Source organism: Rosa chinensis, chromosome 4 (genome assembly GCF_002994745.2).
Source record: "Rosa chinensis cultivar Old Blush chromosome 4, RchiOBHm-V2, whole genome shotgun sequence".
Classification (NCBI taxonomy): domain Eukaryota; kingdom Viridiplantae; phylum Streptophyta; class Magnoliopsida; order Rosales; family Rosaceae; genus Rosa; species Rosa chinensis.
The window spans coordinates 7,550,962-7,568,056 of NC_037091.1; the positions used below are offsets into that span (position 1 = coordinate 7,550,962).

Here is a 17,095-nt window from a genome sequence, read left to right on the forward strand (position 1 = left end):
CGAAGAGGTGTTGGGAGCTGAAATTTCCTATCTAAGTGCAATAGGCGCATTATTGTACCTAGCCTAATGTACTCGACCAAACATTGCATTCTCAGTGAACTTGTTAGCTAGATTTAGCTCAGCGCCAACGCAGTGTCACTAGAATGGTATCAATAACATTTTCGATACCTAAAAGGAACCATTGACTTGAGACTATTCTTTCCCTACAGAGAGACAAGAGGGACCACAGATGGAACTGCAATCTCTAAAGGAAATGTTGATGGCGAAAGTGCCACTCACTACACTAAAACGCCAAATGACGTTTTGGTCGGTTTTGCTGATACTGGTACCTCTCTGACCTACATAAAGGTCGTTCCCAAACTGGTTATGTATTTACCATTGGGAACACATCGATATCTTGGAGATCAACCAAGCAAACCCTTGTGGCTACCTCCTCGAACCACTCAGAAATCATTGCCCTACATGAGACGGTTCGTGAGTGTATATGGTTAAGAGCTATCATTACACATATTCGAGGGACTAGTGGTTTGAGTTCTACCACTGAAGAGCCTACTTGCATTTATGAAGATAATGTAGCTTGCATCAAACATATGAAGCTAGAATATATCAAGGGTGATAATACAAAACACATATCGCCAAAGTTTTCCTACAATCAGCAACAACAGACCCTCCTCAAGATTCAAGTGAATCAAGTAAGGTCTGAGGAGAATGTGGCAGATTTGTTCATCAAATCATTGCCTAAGGCCACATTTAAGAAACATGTGAAAAGCATAGGAATGCAAAGACTTTCCAAGCTCCCTTGATTAATGTAAAGATCAGGGGGAGGTGTAGATGCTAGGGGGAGTCTAACACACACATGTCATCCTCAAATGTAAAAGATGCGTTGTGCTCTTTTCCTTCGACCAAGATGTATTTTTTGTCCCACAGGGTTTTTATTGTTACTTGGCAAGGTTTTTAGTGAGGCAACAACTCATGCACCATTTCATCTTTGACTTGGCACAAGGGGAAGTGTTAAAGGAAAAACACATTATGTGCCTTCATCAAAGTGATTGACGGAGAGAGAATCAAGTAATTAGCAATCACTATCAATCAGCATGGATCAAGGACCAATCAGTAGTTAATGTCATCATTGTAATTGATATTTCTGTTGTAATTCTCTCTCTATATAAAAGGACTATGAAATTAAATGAGTAGACCAATTCCAATCTCAATTTTACTTTAACAGTTAATACATAAACACATTTTTAATCCGCCTAAAACTACATTGAAACTTATCTAGGCCGCACGGGACTACTTAATTTGCAGCACATATTGAGATCTCTAGCCACAAGTTCACAACACATACATCCAGGCCTTGTGGTCCAAAGGAGTAGCTATATATCCATAGAAATATTTAGAAATCCACACCTTTTTTTTGTTTTTTGGGTGTCAGAAGGAGAAAATAAATACTATTTATCAAAGGTTCAGTTAAGAATGAACCTTACAATTATTAAATATTATTCAAAATTAGGAACCACTCAACTTTAGTTTATTATAGTATCCAAGAGTCCATTCATAGAATTTATGTATCCAAAGTAAAATTCAATAGTCCATAGACATAGGTCAATATGTTGCAAAAGTGTCTTGTAGAGGTGGCAAACAGGCTGCTAAGCACAAGCACGGTAAAGGTCCGGTATGATCCAAATCCGTTCGTGGTCCAGCACGACCCGAACACGTTAGAATAGTGGGTTGGGCTGGGCCTAGGAATATTGGCCAATTCGCCCGACCCGACTCGAACCCGTTATGGGCCAGACACGGCCCGAGCACAACTTATTATTGGTCGGCCTGTTATAAACGTAAAATGCCATTTTGTTTTTAAAAATATTAGAAAACTACAATGATGAGATTTGAATATTAGACATCTTTTTTCAAAATCAAAGATTAATCTCATAATTATATACTAAAAACAATATGTTTTTGAGTTATTTTTCTTTCGTTTTTTCTTATAGTGGAATATAAAAAATTATTAGAAAATTAATCTTAAAAAGCTAAGATTAAGAAAAATGTCGTAGAATTTTATTTATTTTAGTTTTCTAAATAGTTAAATAAAATTAACTTTTATTTGCTCAAATTAAAATTTTAAAATCGTGCTTTATAATGGGTAAGCCTGACCACGACCCATTTAATGACCCGATACGAGGACGGCCTGGCATGATATGGGCTTGGATCATGGACCGAACTGAACTTAATGTTTAACTAAATGGTTCAGCACGAACCCGACATGAAAATAAATAGACCGACCCGAACACCGCACGAAGCATGTCGAAGTCCAGTTAAATGACCGCATCGGGCCCATTTGCCACCTCTGTCTTGTTGCCCGAATGGTGTTGTGTTTAATTACAGCCTGCGCTAATCACGCCATCACGGTCTAACGCAAAGCACTAATGAACAATACAGTTTAATAATCATCTACGTGTCTAAATTCTCTTTGCTTAATTTCCATGATCTTATCCAAAAGAAATAGTACCCTCTCATTCCCACAAAAAATATTGCAGAAAACAAAAATGGTGCTCACAACAACCTCCAGTGATGGATTCAACTACGACAGGAAAAGTGAGTTGAAGGCTTTAGACGACTCAAAAGCTGGTGTTAAGGGACTCGTAGATGCTGGTTTGGCTAAGATACCAAGGATTTTCATCCATGAACAACAGAAGCTCAACAAAGCAACCAGTCCTTGTGATGGTTCCAACTTCAGTATCCCAGTCATAAGCTTAGAGGGCATCAACCAAGATCCAGCTGTACGTGCTCGTGTTATCGAACAAGTTCGACATGCTTGCGAGAGTTGGGGGTTTTTCCAGGTGGTCAACCATGGGATTCCAGTCCATGATTTGGAGGAGATGATCGATGGGATAAGGAGATTTCATGAGCAAGACCAAGAAGTGAAGAAGGAATTATATTCAAGGGACTATACCAACAAACTCGTTTATTATAATACTAATTTTGATCTTTATCAATCGCCTGCAGCTAATTGGAGGGATACTCTGTCATGTGTTATGGCACCTCGTGCTCCCAGTCTTGAAGGGTTGCCTAGAGTTTGCAGGTATTCAATGTTCTCTTGGAAATAATTTAATTAGTACGTTATGTTCTGACTGAGACTGTAAATTCTAGTTTTAGATTCATCCTTAAGATCAATGGGCAATATGACACAATATCTAATAGGTGAATTTTGAATTCCTGATTTTTTTGACACCTTTTGCGTCGGATTGAGCGAGATTTCCCAAAGAGTTTCTAAAAACCCAAATACTAATCTACTGAGGCCCGGACGACTATGAGGGCATACTTGCAACCCCTTCCTTCCTTGACCACACATTTATAATTCAACAATTACACTAAGTTAATTGATAATCTTAGTCCTAGTCCATTTCCTCCGTTCCTCACAACTATAGCCAAACCCCCAAAGTCGATGCAAATCACTCTTTTGGTCCACCACTAAATGTGATTTACAAGTAGTCTTTTTCAAAGTTAATTTGATATATATACTATCCAAACATATCAATTGTAAAAGCATTTCATCATTTCCATTACAATCATGATCCACTAGTTGATTAGTGCGTCAATAAATCAGATAGCATCATTTATCATTTTATCACTAGCTTTCTTTGGAATCCTTGAATATTGACCACTTTTGCAGGGATATAATGCTTGATTACTCGGAAAAAGTGAAGGCTTTAGGAGCCACTTTATTTGAATTATTGTCTGAAGCACTTGGGCTCAATCCCAACCACCTGAAGGACTTGAGCTGCGCAGAGGGCCTATTCTTTCTTGGCCATTACTACCCAGCATGCCCTGAACCAGAATTGACCATGGGCACAACTCATCATTCTGATAGTAGCTTCCTCACAGTGCTCCTACAGGACCAAATTGGTGGCCTCCACGTCCTCCATGAAGATCAGTGGGTGGATGTTACCCCAGTCCGGGGAGCTCTAGTTGTAAATCTTGGAGACATGTTACAGGCAAGTGAATCGTTAAACTACTAATACATCGTTTGGCGATTAGATTTGGTGATCATAGTTTTATGGGTACTATTTTGTAATTAATTAGTGTGTGCTTTGGTGCAGTTAATCTCAAATGACAAGTTCATTAGTGTCAATCACAGAGTGTTGGCCAAAAATGTTGGTCCAAGAATTTCCGTGGCGTGTTTTTTTAGACAACATCTTCCACCAGAAAATTCTTCCAGGTTGTATAGGCCAATTAAGGAGTTGGTGTCAGACAACAATCCTCCAATTTACCGAGAGACCACCATCAAAGATTTTGTTGCGCACTACTATACTAAAGGGCTCAATGGTGTCTCGGCATTGGAATATTTGAAGCTTTGAACTTAGATAATGAAACCATATATGAGATTACTGTCCTTGATATTTTGAAGACGAATTGGAGTGTGTACGTGAACCACAAAACTCAGTTTTGGAGAGTGCTTTACTTGCTTGGCTACCCCAACTGCTTATCACCCTCAGCTACTAGATATTTATTTTGTTTACTTCTCTGTTATTAGTTGTAATAGTTAGAATAGTTAATTGTTGCCGACCAAAAAAAAAAAAGAATAGTTAATTGTTAGAACTCCAACTATATTTGTAGACTTGAGCTTAAACCACTTCCTATAGTACCATTTCAGACAGACACAAATCACCTTGTCGATTGAGGAGAGGCCAAGTGGCATTATCAAAGGAGGAAAAGGACTTCGTTAGAGGAGTTGATTTCCCTGAACGGGTGGTGTGGAGATAGGAAGATGGGACGGGTGTGAAAAAATAGAGTCAAATTACATTAGAGTCTTGGTGCCAACTAATTATACATATACTAAATGTGAGTTCAGGTTACTATTTTCAATTGTTCATCCGCGTTGAGAAATGACCCAGCTGTCCTTGGGTTTGGGTTTGAATCACAAAATTGCTGCAGGTGTTTTTGGAGAGTCAGAAAAGTGCTGTGGGGGGTTTTTGGGGAGAGTGCGTATTAAAACTGAGTTGAGGTGGTGAGTTGAGATCGGGGAGGGAAATGACGTAGCTGTCCCTGCTTTTATTGACGTAGGTGTTCGGTATGTGGGTGAAAATGTGAAATCCCTAATGTTGTTTAATATATCAACTACGAAATGGTTTGGTTTTTGTGTTTTTTTTTTTGTCGAGAATCCAGAATCATCGAGAGAGAGGGAGGGAGGGAGAGCGCTTCAGACTGAAAGTGTGCTAGAACGATTTAGAGATAGAGAGAGAGATCTGATCCCTCATCGTTGCAGGCAGAAAGAGAGAGGTATTGAGCTTTGCTGTTTTGTATTGGTTGTGATTTTCTTGAATTCATTATGTGTGTTTTTCAGTTTTGTAGTGGTTATAATCGGTGTTTGCTTCGTTTTTGTTTTGTATTCAGTGATTTGCGTTTTGATTGGTCCAGTTTGTGACGAGAAGATTGGGTTGAACACAAGTGGAACAGGTATGGTATTTGGTTGTATTTTTCTTTCTTTAAGTGATTAGTTGAAAATTGTGTGTGTTCTGATGGGGCTTTAGCTTGAGATCAGATTCGCATAAATACTCTGAACTTTCGTTCTGGGTCTGTTTAATCTTATTGGTTTCTTCCATTTCTGAGTTGAATTGACAGAGTGGGGGTTGATTGGTTTGATTACGTTTTGGCTGTCCAGTATTTGATTCGAAAGTTTGGTTCTTCTGAAGAATTTGTAATTGATTGATTGCAGATAGAGGTTCTAGGCGGTTGGTTGGGTTGATTGGGGAAAATGGTGGAGCTGCAGACGCCAAAAATCTACGGGTGGAGGTAATTTGTAGGCGCAATTGATGAAATTAATGCTATTGTTTAAAAAGTTATGAACTTTTTAGTTTTGTTCTTCTTGCTCATAGTTATTAAGTTACTGTGGGTGTGGAAAAGTGTAAATTGAAGATTATAGGATGAAGAACATTATGGTTTTAACTAATCACTGCTAATTAACTACTATTGTTATATCAACAAAGGCGTTGGATCCCTTGAAAGATTCAATTTTTATAAAACTTTCAAGCAGACTTCACTTACAAACCAAACAGAATTGTTTTGTTTGACTAAGAGCTCTGCCCCTCTCTTCTCCTTCTTCCCCGTTCCTCTCTCTCTCTCTCTCTCTCTCTCTCTCTCTCTCTGAGTCTCTGCACTGGGTGAACAACAAAATCTGAAAAGAAAAAACACCTTTTATTGAGGGCTAAAACCTTGATAGTCTGCAAGATCTGATATCGGTGCAGAGATGTTGATGCAAATTAGCATTTCCAGAAAGGGCAAGAACCATCATTTATCCTTCTAATTATCAAAGTCAGAAGAAATCTGTACATTTGTTGTGGACAATTATTTACTTTTCTAACCCTATTTTGAAACGACGTTATAATGCATACACACTTATTATATGTCTAAAAGTGTTCTCTATCAGTTTATTACTATTACATGCCAAATGAGTTCATTGCTGATTTTCTTTTTTTATATTTAGTTTATACATGACTAACTGATAAATTTACTGTTTGTATTATCAGCTATACTTGAACCATTGAATCAACTTTTGTCATCAGAGTTGACCAACTTGGTAATTCTCTTGCTTTTTCAATTCATATGTGAACTGATTGTTTAGTTGTAACATGTTTTTATCAAAAATATTGATCGAGTTTATAGACATGTTCATATTCAAGAACACCTCTTTGGTCAAAATTGTAGACATGTTCATATTGGTTGCGTTACCCTGTTTTGAAACATTGTCTCCAACATTCTTTTTGTTATGGTCTTCAATTAATTGAATTATTTTAGTGAATCCATTAGAGAGTCTTTAGGAATGTAAATCTGGTATCATTATTTAGTCAACAATGTTTAAACATTAAATCTTTCTCATTCTAGGAGCTTTGGGGAAGTTATCCAACTTATTTTACAAGGCAGAATCATCAAACTCCCAAAATAAAAATAGCAGTAATGAATCCAGAGGAACTAAAGAGGAAACGTCATCTCTAGAAGGGTTCTACGAAGAACTCCCTATCGCAAAAAAAATTGCTGTAGTGAATTTAGTAACTGTTTCTGTCAGGAAGTGCCCTGAGACTGCTAAGAATCTTCTATATTTGGAAACAGATTTACCTGATCATGTTGTTGTTGTTCACTGGGGAGTTTGCAAAGATGATGCTAAAAGATGGGAAATTCCAGCAGCCCCACATCCGCCAGAAACAGTAGTTTTCAAGGATAAGGCTTTGCGAACCCGATTGCAGGTTTGTATAATCGTATCATCTTTGCTATTACCTCTCCTCCCTTATTTGATTCCTTTTTTTTTTTTTTGCTGGCTGGACTTGGCCATTATTTCTCCTATAAACAGTGTGTGTTTACTTCTTTTATATGCTCATATGCTAGCTCTGACACCGTGGTTAATTTTTTTTTGTTTTTTCAGGAAAGGAAAATTTCCCTCAAGTCTGCGTGACAACATATTAAGTTATTACTGGGAAAGGAGTTCTGTACATATTTTTCTCCTTTGGTCATGCATAGGTAGTGCCACTTTTTAGGTTTCCACTTCATTACCAAAAAAAAGAAAAAGGTTTGTATTTGGATTATTGTTCATCGTCGTCATCTGAAGGTCATGGAATCTGACAATGAGAGGATGGAAATATTTTTTTGAGCATGCATGTGATCAAAGGTTCATGGTAAAGATTTTACTAGAACTTTGTTCAGTGTCAAGACTTATAATACATTGTGTGATAGAGAATAGTGGCATTGAGTATTGGCTATATGAATCCTCATGCTCGGAACAATTTCTTTAATGAAAGCCTTCATTTACTTTCATCTTTATTAGAAGCTGTCTAGAAAAAGCTGAAAAACATGTTAATTGTGGCTACTTAAAGAGATTTTTTACAAAACTAATAAATTATTTTCTTGGTTCCTGTCTATAGCAAAAGGAGGGAGCAAATGGACGTTGGGCATTGTTTACTTGAGAAGAAGGAACTGCAGGATTTCTTTTTGTTTTCAAGCTAAGTGAAAGTACATGGTTGAAATGTAAGGGCAATGACTTCTACATTCCCCTTTCAAGCGCAAATAACTCACCTGCTGCAGCAAAGGAGGATCAATATGAAGGTGCTGATGTAGATGAGGGAAGTGCAGAAGAAATAGATGAAAGTTCTTTTACTGAATATGCCAATGGAATAATAAATGAAATAAGGATCTTGGTGAGTGGCATTTCCTCTGAGAAGAGTCGAAAGACAAAATCCAAAGAAGCACAAGAAAGCATTCTTCAAGAAATAGAAAAATTGGCTGCTGAAGCCTATAGTATCTTCAGAAGCACTGTTCCCACATTTACTGAGGAAGCTATTTCAGAATCTGAAGAATTAGCACTGAAAATAACCTCAGGGACAGGCACGGGATTTGAAATATTGTGCCAAGGTTTTAATTGGGAATCTCATAAATCTGGAAGATGGTACATGGAGCTCAAAGATAAAGCTGCTGAATTGTCTTCACTAGGTTTCACTGTGATTTGGTTACCACCCCCTGCAGATTCTGTGTCGCCTGAAGGGTACATGCCGACGGATTTGTATAATCTGAACTCCAGGTACCCTAATACCCTATGACAGATTAGTTAGTGGTATCTCAATCAACTACTGTTATTCAGGTAGAAAGTTTAAAGTCCATTGGATAATTATTATGTTAAGTTTATAATTTGCATAACTATGGTAATGTTGACTTTTCTGACTATTTCTGTTTTGTTTTTTAGACAGGGTGTGGCATTGAATTTTTCAACTGGTTGCAGTCCAGGTATGGATTTTCAAAGGAGAGTGAATTTTTGTCTGTGATTTTGTAAATAAGACACTAAATATGAATTAAACTGGAAGCATTTTATTAGTTTTTATCATTTATAGCTTTGATAGTACTTATTTACATCAACATTTTTAAAGGCTGATAATAAAATTCATTCTGTTTCAAGAAACGAACAAGCCATTCTGATGCATAAGATACCAACCTTCTTACTTAGTTCTATAACTTATATCTCATTTTGTTTTTCATTTTGAATACAGTAATGGCAACAAAAACTGGAAGAACAAAGATGATGAGACTTTTACGAGATGATGATGCAGAGGATCAAGGTAGTCAAAGACAAGGAGAGAGAATATCTAATTATCAAGCTTTGGTTGCTGTTTTTGATATGGACACACGTCCTCAGATTATATCAAAAAAGTGGAAACAAGGTAACAGTCATTAAGAAATTTGAGTTTTCATGTATTGGGAGAAAAGAAACCGTAGACTATTAATTCAATTAATAACTATAACTTTGAAATTTTGTGATTTAAAAATTCGCCTGTTGTTCAAATTCCATCAATATGACATCGGTCCAAACTCCAGACCAAATGGCCTGTAATAGTTAGCACTGCAATTGATAGCTAGATTGAACCTAGAGGAGGGGACTTAATTGTCATGCTTGCTGCGATTCCAACTTCACCTTCTTGATCCATCATCTTATAAAGTTGGCCATGTTAATTGGGTCAGTTGCTTAATTGCGTACCTACTAATTTTGGTTTGGGGATGGATTCATACTTGCATGTATCTCTATCTATTTGATAGATTTAGCTAGGATATCAGTACTCCTTAATGGAAACAGTTAACAAGATTAGATCATGGAGATATGGTATAGGCTGTAACTAGGCCACATGGAACCTCCATTGTTTCTGGGTATTGCATTAATATGAAGCATAAGGAAATAAATTTGAAATAAAAAGTTGAACTTTCTTTCATGAATGTCTTAGTGATTTGAGGCTTTACTGATTTGTAGTGCATTGGTATCAGGTCTCAGTTATGCTCCATTCGAGTCATCGTCGCAGAAATACTTGACGGACAATGGGAGTGTCTTTATGACCAAGGTGGGTATTTCATTATCAATGGTAGTGAGGTAAATGCTTTCATGTGCAGAAATTTAAGTCTTACATTATACGTTTACTATTTTGCTATATATAACTCATCCAGTTTCTGAATTTTTCTTTGCAATTAAGAGACTGATATGCATTTTTTGAGGTCAGATATCTGTTACTTTGAACAATAGAAGAGAGGGTGTACTTTTTGAATTTTAAAGAAATGGAAGCCCGTAAGGATGACAAGAATCTATCTCTCTCCCAAAGCTCATTGACCCACACTTGCATCAATGGATTCAAAACCTGTTGATCAGTTTCATTAATTCAAGCAACAAATTCAGATGAGGTTTTACTTGCATATGAAATGAATGGAGAGGTAAATTATGAACAACTTTGGTTTTGTGGGTCATTTTGTGTGCTGCTGTGTTCAATTTCTGTCTAGATTTTCAAGTTATGTAGATCTCCTGGTTTCTTGAGTAAATTTGTCCATGATGCTCACAGGTGTTCTTCAAAGATCGATGATGCCATGAGCAAGAAGTGACGTCTCTTCTTCCTGGTAGTAGACGCAAAATCCGGGGAAAATTTTTGCCCTTTTCCTCTGTTTTTAGGTAATTCGTTTTTCACTTTAGATTAATTGTTTAAAAGCTTCAATTTCGTTTTGTTTGGTTTGTAGTATTTGTTGCCTCCTCAAGTGGGAAGGAGTTGGGAAAGTGGAAATCCCCATGAGGCTGTAGATTTCTAGGGTTTGGCCAAAACCCAGGTGAGCAAAACTTCCCAAGTTTGATTTTCATTTGGTTGTGGAAACAGTTTGTTAGGATTTTATTCAATTGGTCTGTTTTGGGTTTGATTGTTGTGTGTGAGTGGATTGATTGTCAGAATACTTCACAATGTGTTGTGGTAAGAAAAAGTTTGAAAATTGGTTTTATGCCAAATAATTGAGAGCTTAGAGCTTCATTAAGGGTCTGAATTTGTTCTGTCTTCAAGTTTTTTGACTCAGGATTTCATGGGTTGAAAACAAGAGGGGAAGAGAGGGTTTGGAGGGATTAATTAGTAAAAAGGAAAGTGATGGTGAAGAGGTCAATGTTGAGGAGGTACAGTCAGAAGTGTACAGAACAGTTATAAACACCTTTTGCAGAGTGTGGTAGTCTTACTTTTCCTAATAGCTCCTTTTTTCTTTTTTCCCCCTTCTATTTTGAATCTATTAGTCACAATTGTCCTGTGTTATCAAATCACTGATATCAATATTGTCAATAACAGGTTGTTGACCCATCCACTGGAGTACAAGAAAGTCTACGGGTCAAAATGATTTCTCTCTTGAATATATTCCTTAAATAGTGCAAAACCATGGTATTAATCAAGCAAAACATGGTGATACATCAAGCTTCAACAAAGGAGATTCTCAACGCATGGTAGATCAAGAGACTTTAGATCAAATCAGATCTAAGCCATCAAACAACCAAAGAAGTTTGTGCAGTAATGGTGGCAAATCTCTAGAAAATTTGACGCTACTATGATAAGATCATTCTTTTAAGTTTGAGAGTAAGAAAAGACATTATGGTTATGATTTTCATCCCGCAGCAAAGCGAGGGCACTGTTGCTAGTTTTGAACGAGGCCAAAATTGGAAGGTGCAAATAGAAGCTCTTGTGGCTTGTTCTTGCGCATAAAACATAAAATTTTGGCACAATGTACATTTGGTTGTGATTTGAATAAGATAAATATCTTGATGGAGGCAGCAGTTTCATTAATATCTTGATGGAATGTACTACCTCACATAATTTGTTCTGAATAGATTAACTCATTTATGCAAAATTAGTTTAATTGTGAAATTTGGCACATTTTTGCTTGATCGCGGTGATGTTCAAAATCTCAATTATTGTTACGTGAGGAAAATATTTTTTTTTTTCTCACAAAATGCTAACTCTTTTAATATACATATTCAATTTTATGTTTATAGCAGTTTCTGACTGAAAAAAAAAAAATTACTGTTAATACTTAAAATTGACTGTCCCCGACAAAATTAAAATTTCAATTAAGCAAGAGAACTCATGTTGTTTACATTAACCCAGAGACTTCTGTATTGTTGGTCTATTTTGGGTCCTCCTTTGGGCTTTTCCTTGGGATTCTTTTAATTGGATTGAAATTTGCTCACAACTTTTATTTTGTGGTGATATCATCATTCTATTAAAACTTACAACGTCATATAGAATTAATTGAATACTTAAACTATAAATTTTTAATAAAACATCATGATAAACTATAATTAAGTTTTATAACACGTGACAGTTTTGTATTGAGTGGTGAGCAAATTTGAATCCCTTTTAATTGAAGCATTTTCACGAAGAAACTCTAACCAAGAGACTGATGTTTATTCCATAAGTGATAGATAAGATGAAGAAAAACAAATAGGTTAAGAGGATATATTGGAGGGTTAGAGTAGGAAATTCTGAGGGCTTCAAACTTAAGCGGCGCTGTGTGTGTAATCTTGCTCTACTAAGGAGGTCCTTACCTTAACTTAAGGGAACGGATTTCTATATTTTGACTACCTACTTTTCGATCACATATTCATATTTTAACCATTCAGTTTTTAGATATATATGAGTAGATCATCTCTGCAAATTTTTAGTCAAATTGATGATCGTTAAGACATCAAAAACTGCAATTTACAAGAACGAACCGAATCTGTCCAACCTGAACCATTCGTGTAAATTGCAGTTGGATGCCTTAATGATCATCAATTTGACTGAAAATTTGCAGAAGTGATCTACTCATACATACCTAAAAACTGAATGGTTAAAATGTGAATATACGATTGAAAAGTGGTCAAAAAATATGAAAATTCATTCCTTAAGCTAAGTTAAGGACCTCCTTAGCATAGAAGGCTTGTGTGTATTATACACACACACATAGATCCTATTCAGAGCGAGACCTCGCTTTGCAATTAAAGTGCGCTTTTAGGGATTATGGTTACTTTCGATCGCATATTCACATCTCGATCGTTCAGTTTTTAGGTACTAATATATAAATCATCTCTGCGAAGTTTCAACCAAATTGATGATCTTTAAGGTATCTAACTCACTTAAACCAATGGACGAACTGAATCTGTCCACCATGAACCGTACTAACTTTAAGGCAGTTATCAATGCCTTAATGGCCATCAATTTGGCTGAAATTTTGCAGAGCTGATCTATACATTAGTACCTAAAAAATGAACGGTCGAGATGTGGATATGAGACCGAAAAGTGACCCTAAACTCCAACCTCACATGTTAATTTCAGAGTGAGGCCTCACTCTGAATAGGATTAATTTCAGATTGAGGTCTCACTCCGGATAGGATCTATATATATATCTCCCTAAATGTGAAATTTAACTTGTTTTCAATCTCATTTTAGCTCTCATTAAATCATTTCCTTATTTGATTTGAAGTATTGCAAGAGTGAAGAATACATCAACTTTGGGGCTTTCAAGTTGAGAATTTGAGGTAGGAAGAATGATGGTCAAATGTAAAGCAAAAAGAATTCTGAATTCCGGCGAACCACCACAAATGGCGGCCCACCACCGCTTATGGTGGTACCATAGCTTTTCCGGTCAGAATTAAAGAGGAGTAAGGAGGACCAAGGAGTTGGAGTAACATCATTACATCCATTCTATTATCCTTTGGATAATAGATATCACCATGCACACCATTTCTCTCATGCTTGTCCGCTTAACTTTGCTGACCCAAAATCATCTCTACACTCTTCCTTTGCTTGTTTTCCATGCAATCGAGGAAGCTAGCTACTCTCTCCGTCTCCCTTAGTCATATTTTTCTACTCTACTCTCTTTAATAGCTCATCATTTCTTCCCTTTTTTTACCTCATCTCTTTCATACATTTTCCCCTTGGTTTTAGGACCTAAACTAAAACGAACTGATCTTGAAATTGGACCAAATCATTATTACTGGCAGAACATAGATGAAGCACAATGGTTTCACAATTCTCTTTTGGATAACAGCACAAAGGTAAAATTATTTCTTTACCGAGTAACTTCCATACAAAATAAGATCAACACAATGATTGATAATCTTTCCGAAAACAATGACAACAACACATAATTATATAATGTAATAAAAATGGGCTGGCATTGCACACCTGTTAGCTATGTCATGGCAAAGCCTTGGGCTACTTAAGCCCAATATACTATTAATGGGCTGCCAATGCACACCCATTAGCTATGTCTTGGCTATTCAAGCCTAGGGCTACCTAAGCCCAATGCATTACCATAATAATAATGGACGACCATTGCATGTCCTTTATCTATGTCTTTGGCTTTCAAAGCTCGATGATCATGCCATTAACCATAGGCACATCATATATAATTTGCACAATGTCAACACTACCCTATGCTTAGCTAGAGAGTTCTCATGATACTACATATGACTCCAATGCTCCTACAAGATAACTCATGAACCAAATATCCAGAAATATTTATCAATGATATTGTCGAATATACAAGCAGGGGCGGAACTACCTTATATCATGAAGGGGTCCCGACCCCCCCCACCATTTATCTAATCTTCACTTAGTTAACTACATATGCCTCATAAAACTATACAAGACTTGCCTTAGTTCAATACCGGACCACCCCCCCCCCCCCTCAATCAATGGCAGCAAGAAGTAGAGAAAAAAAATAAAGAAATAATTTAAAACTAACAATACTTAATGTGTATTAATTACTCAATTTATAATAAGAAGTATAGAAATGTTGCTTAAGTTTAGATATTTTGTAATAAATTATCATTGATGTCTAATTTGTTCAATTGTTTTATTATTATGAAATTTAATAATGTGCGTCAAATTTCCTAAAATTAACATTATTATTCTTTATATCTCATGTTTTATATCTTAATGTGTATTAATTACTCAATTTATAATAAGAAGTATAGAAATGTTGCTTAAGTTTAGATATTTTGTAATAAATTATCATTGATGTCTAATTTGTTCAATTGTTTTATTATTATGAAATTTAATAATGTGCGTCAAATTTCCTAAAATTAACATTATTATTCTTTATATCTCATGTTTTATATCTGCCAAAATAAACAAATATAAATATAAAAGAACCTCACTGTTTTGGGTTTGGGCTATCTCATAAACCCACTCCAACACTCCATATCTTTGCTTCTTACAAGGCTAGAGCTGCTCCCTTTTGCTTCTCCTCCCATTTTCACACCACTCTTTCTCCCTATTTAAGGACCCATCTCCCTACAAGCAAACCATCACCCATTACATCTCTTTTCTCTCCCTACCTCCACCACATAACCTCTATCTCTACCTCCCAAAATTCAAATCGATCCATAATACCCATACTACATCTCTTCCATCATCACCACTACAACTACTATCTTCCACCATGTAAATTCTATCACCACCACCATAAAGTCCATTACTACTATTCAAGAGTAGCCAAAGGAGCATCATATCTTCATAACCATTCCATTTATCTTCACTATCAACAAGTTCATAATCCATTCATCCCACCATCAAGGAGCAATCAAGGAGGAGCTAGCATCAATTTGTCAAGCTTCAACTAGTTCATTCTTTTCTTAACTCATTAATTTACCTTGATGTATTTTATAGATTTGATGCTAACTTATATGATTATGAGTGAGTAGTTACTTTGTTGGGGTTAAGGTTGAAAGCCCTAACCAATCTTGTATGGATTGATGTTATAAAATGATGTTATACAATTTTCTTTAATATACCTAGATGCTAGTTCTAGAGTTGAATACATATGCTTAGACTTTGCCACTTTGAGTATGCGTGTTTTTCATGTCATGATATAATGTTTAGAGATTGGTAACCTTTGAATGTTAAAGCATGAAAGCACATTAGGGGTTGTGAATTACAATCACTTAGAGATAAGCTTGGTTGGTTTGCATGATTTCGTCATCTCCAAACTTGATGCACTTAGGGTAATGCAACAGATACATAACCACATTGAAATCCATGACTTAAGTAGTTAAGTACTACACCGGAGAAGGGTTGCTTGATATCACAAAAATAGCATGTCCTTTGTTATACTCGAGAGGGATGCAAGGAGATAAATTGGTTAATTAATTTAGCATCATTCATATTGATTGTATCAATACTTGCAAGGGAGGTTAGTGGTAGATAATCCAAATCATAACTTCCATCCATTAGATCACTAGTTTAGTTTAGAGTAATTCAGTTTACATTTGAGCATCTAGTTGTTTTCAATTCAAAACTATATTCAAAAACCAAAACCAAATCACTACTCCATCTTGTATATACTCACCATGAGCCTAGATTTTCTTGTAATTTTAGGTTCGTTATTGTACATTTGCATATTCTAGCTCTCTTAGGTTCACACTTTAGCTTGTGAAATGTCTAATCTTCGTGGGTTCGATAACCTTTCTTAAATCCTTATACTATTACTTGTACCCCTTATACTTGAGGGTGGCTATTTGGCTGACAGTCGGTTTTGGCCATCGCAGTGAATTGTTGGTAACAAGTTCAACAAGGCAGTTACAGGTCTACGGGTGCAGCATTGGTCTGAGGACATTGGTGGTGCGAGGAGGTGACAAAGCGCAGGATTGATTTACTACAATGGATTTGGGTAGATCAAAATCAATAGAGGTGGTGGAATCGGGCTTCTCCCGATTCCTTCTTAGTGGGATATATTGTGCAAATACTGTAGATTTAACCGTGAAGATGCTGTCTTGGTGGTGGTGCAAAGTGTGGAACTCTCATCAATGGCTTACTAGACGGGTCAGTCGTCGGAAGTTGTAGCGAAGGTGATGAGCATAATGTCGACGGTGGCCTGGTCAACGACGACATTGAAAATGGTAGAAGTAACCTGGACTTAGAGTTGGGTTTGGGTCTAAATCTTAGTTTGGGTTGATTTGGCCTAATTTATAGACTTTCAAGGAAGATACTTTGCCACCCTCACTTATTATTTAGTGATCTGGGCTAACCTGGCCCAAGGGATGGACCTTCTTGGACATTTTGGGTCGATCTATAGTCTTCAAGTGCCAATTTATTCAGATCATGACTTATATGGAAGTTCATAACTATCTTGAATGTGACTGGTGAATTTCAAGCGGCTTATGGGTAAGGATTTGCTTCTATTCGTTTGCTAGGAAGTGGAGTTCTGTTGATACCAAAATTGTGTGCAGGCTAATGATAGACTAGTGAATGATTTTTTTTTTCCTAAAAGACATGAAGTTGTTCTTTACTTGTAA

At 36.4% G+C, this 17,095-nt stretch overlaps 2 protein-coding genes across 2 annotated transcripts; both read left to right on the top strand.

Annotated features, from left to right (window-relative positions):
* Nucleotides 1-2,432: 2,432 nt before the first annotated feature.
* On the top strand, nt 2,433-6,932 carry LOC112196736 (1-aminocyclopropane-1-carboxylate oxidase homolog 1). Its single transcript, XM_024337148.2, has 7 exons — nt 2,433-3,079; nt 3,671-3,992; nt 4,098-5,277; nt 5,392-5,454; nt 5,714-5,790; nt 6,525-6,574; nt 6,880-6,932. The coding sequence occupies exons 1-3, from the start codon at nt 2,481-2,483 to the stop codon at nt 4,353-4,355; spliced, it is 1,179 nt and encodes a 392-aa protein (XP_024192916.1). The 5' UTR covers nt 2,433-2,480; the 3' UTR covers nt 4,356-5,277; nt 5,392-5,454; nt 5,714-5,790; nt 6,525-6,574; nt 6,880-6,932.
* Nucleotides 4,884-11,688, top strand: LOC121048951 (alpha-amylase 3, chloroplastic-like). Its single transcript, XM_040518629.1, has 12 exons — nt 4,884-5,005; nt 5,342-5,454; nt 6,880-7,238; nt 7,510-7,558; nt 7,954-8,563; nt 8,726-8,766; nt 9,027-9,197; nt 9,793-9,866; nt 10,023-10,230; nt 10,356-10,614; nt 10,839-10,995; nt 11,112-11,688. The coding sequence occupies exons 1-9, from the start codon at nt 4,884-4,886 to the stop codon at nt 10,071-10,073; spliced, it is 1,590 nt and encodes a 529-aa protein (XP_040374563.1). The 3' UTR covers nt 10,074-10,230; nt 10,356-10,614; nt 10,839-10,995; nt 11,112-11,688.
* The last annotated feature ends 5,407 nt before the right edge of the window (nt 11,689-17,095 follow it).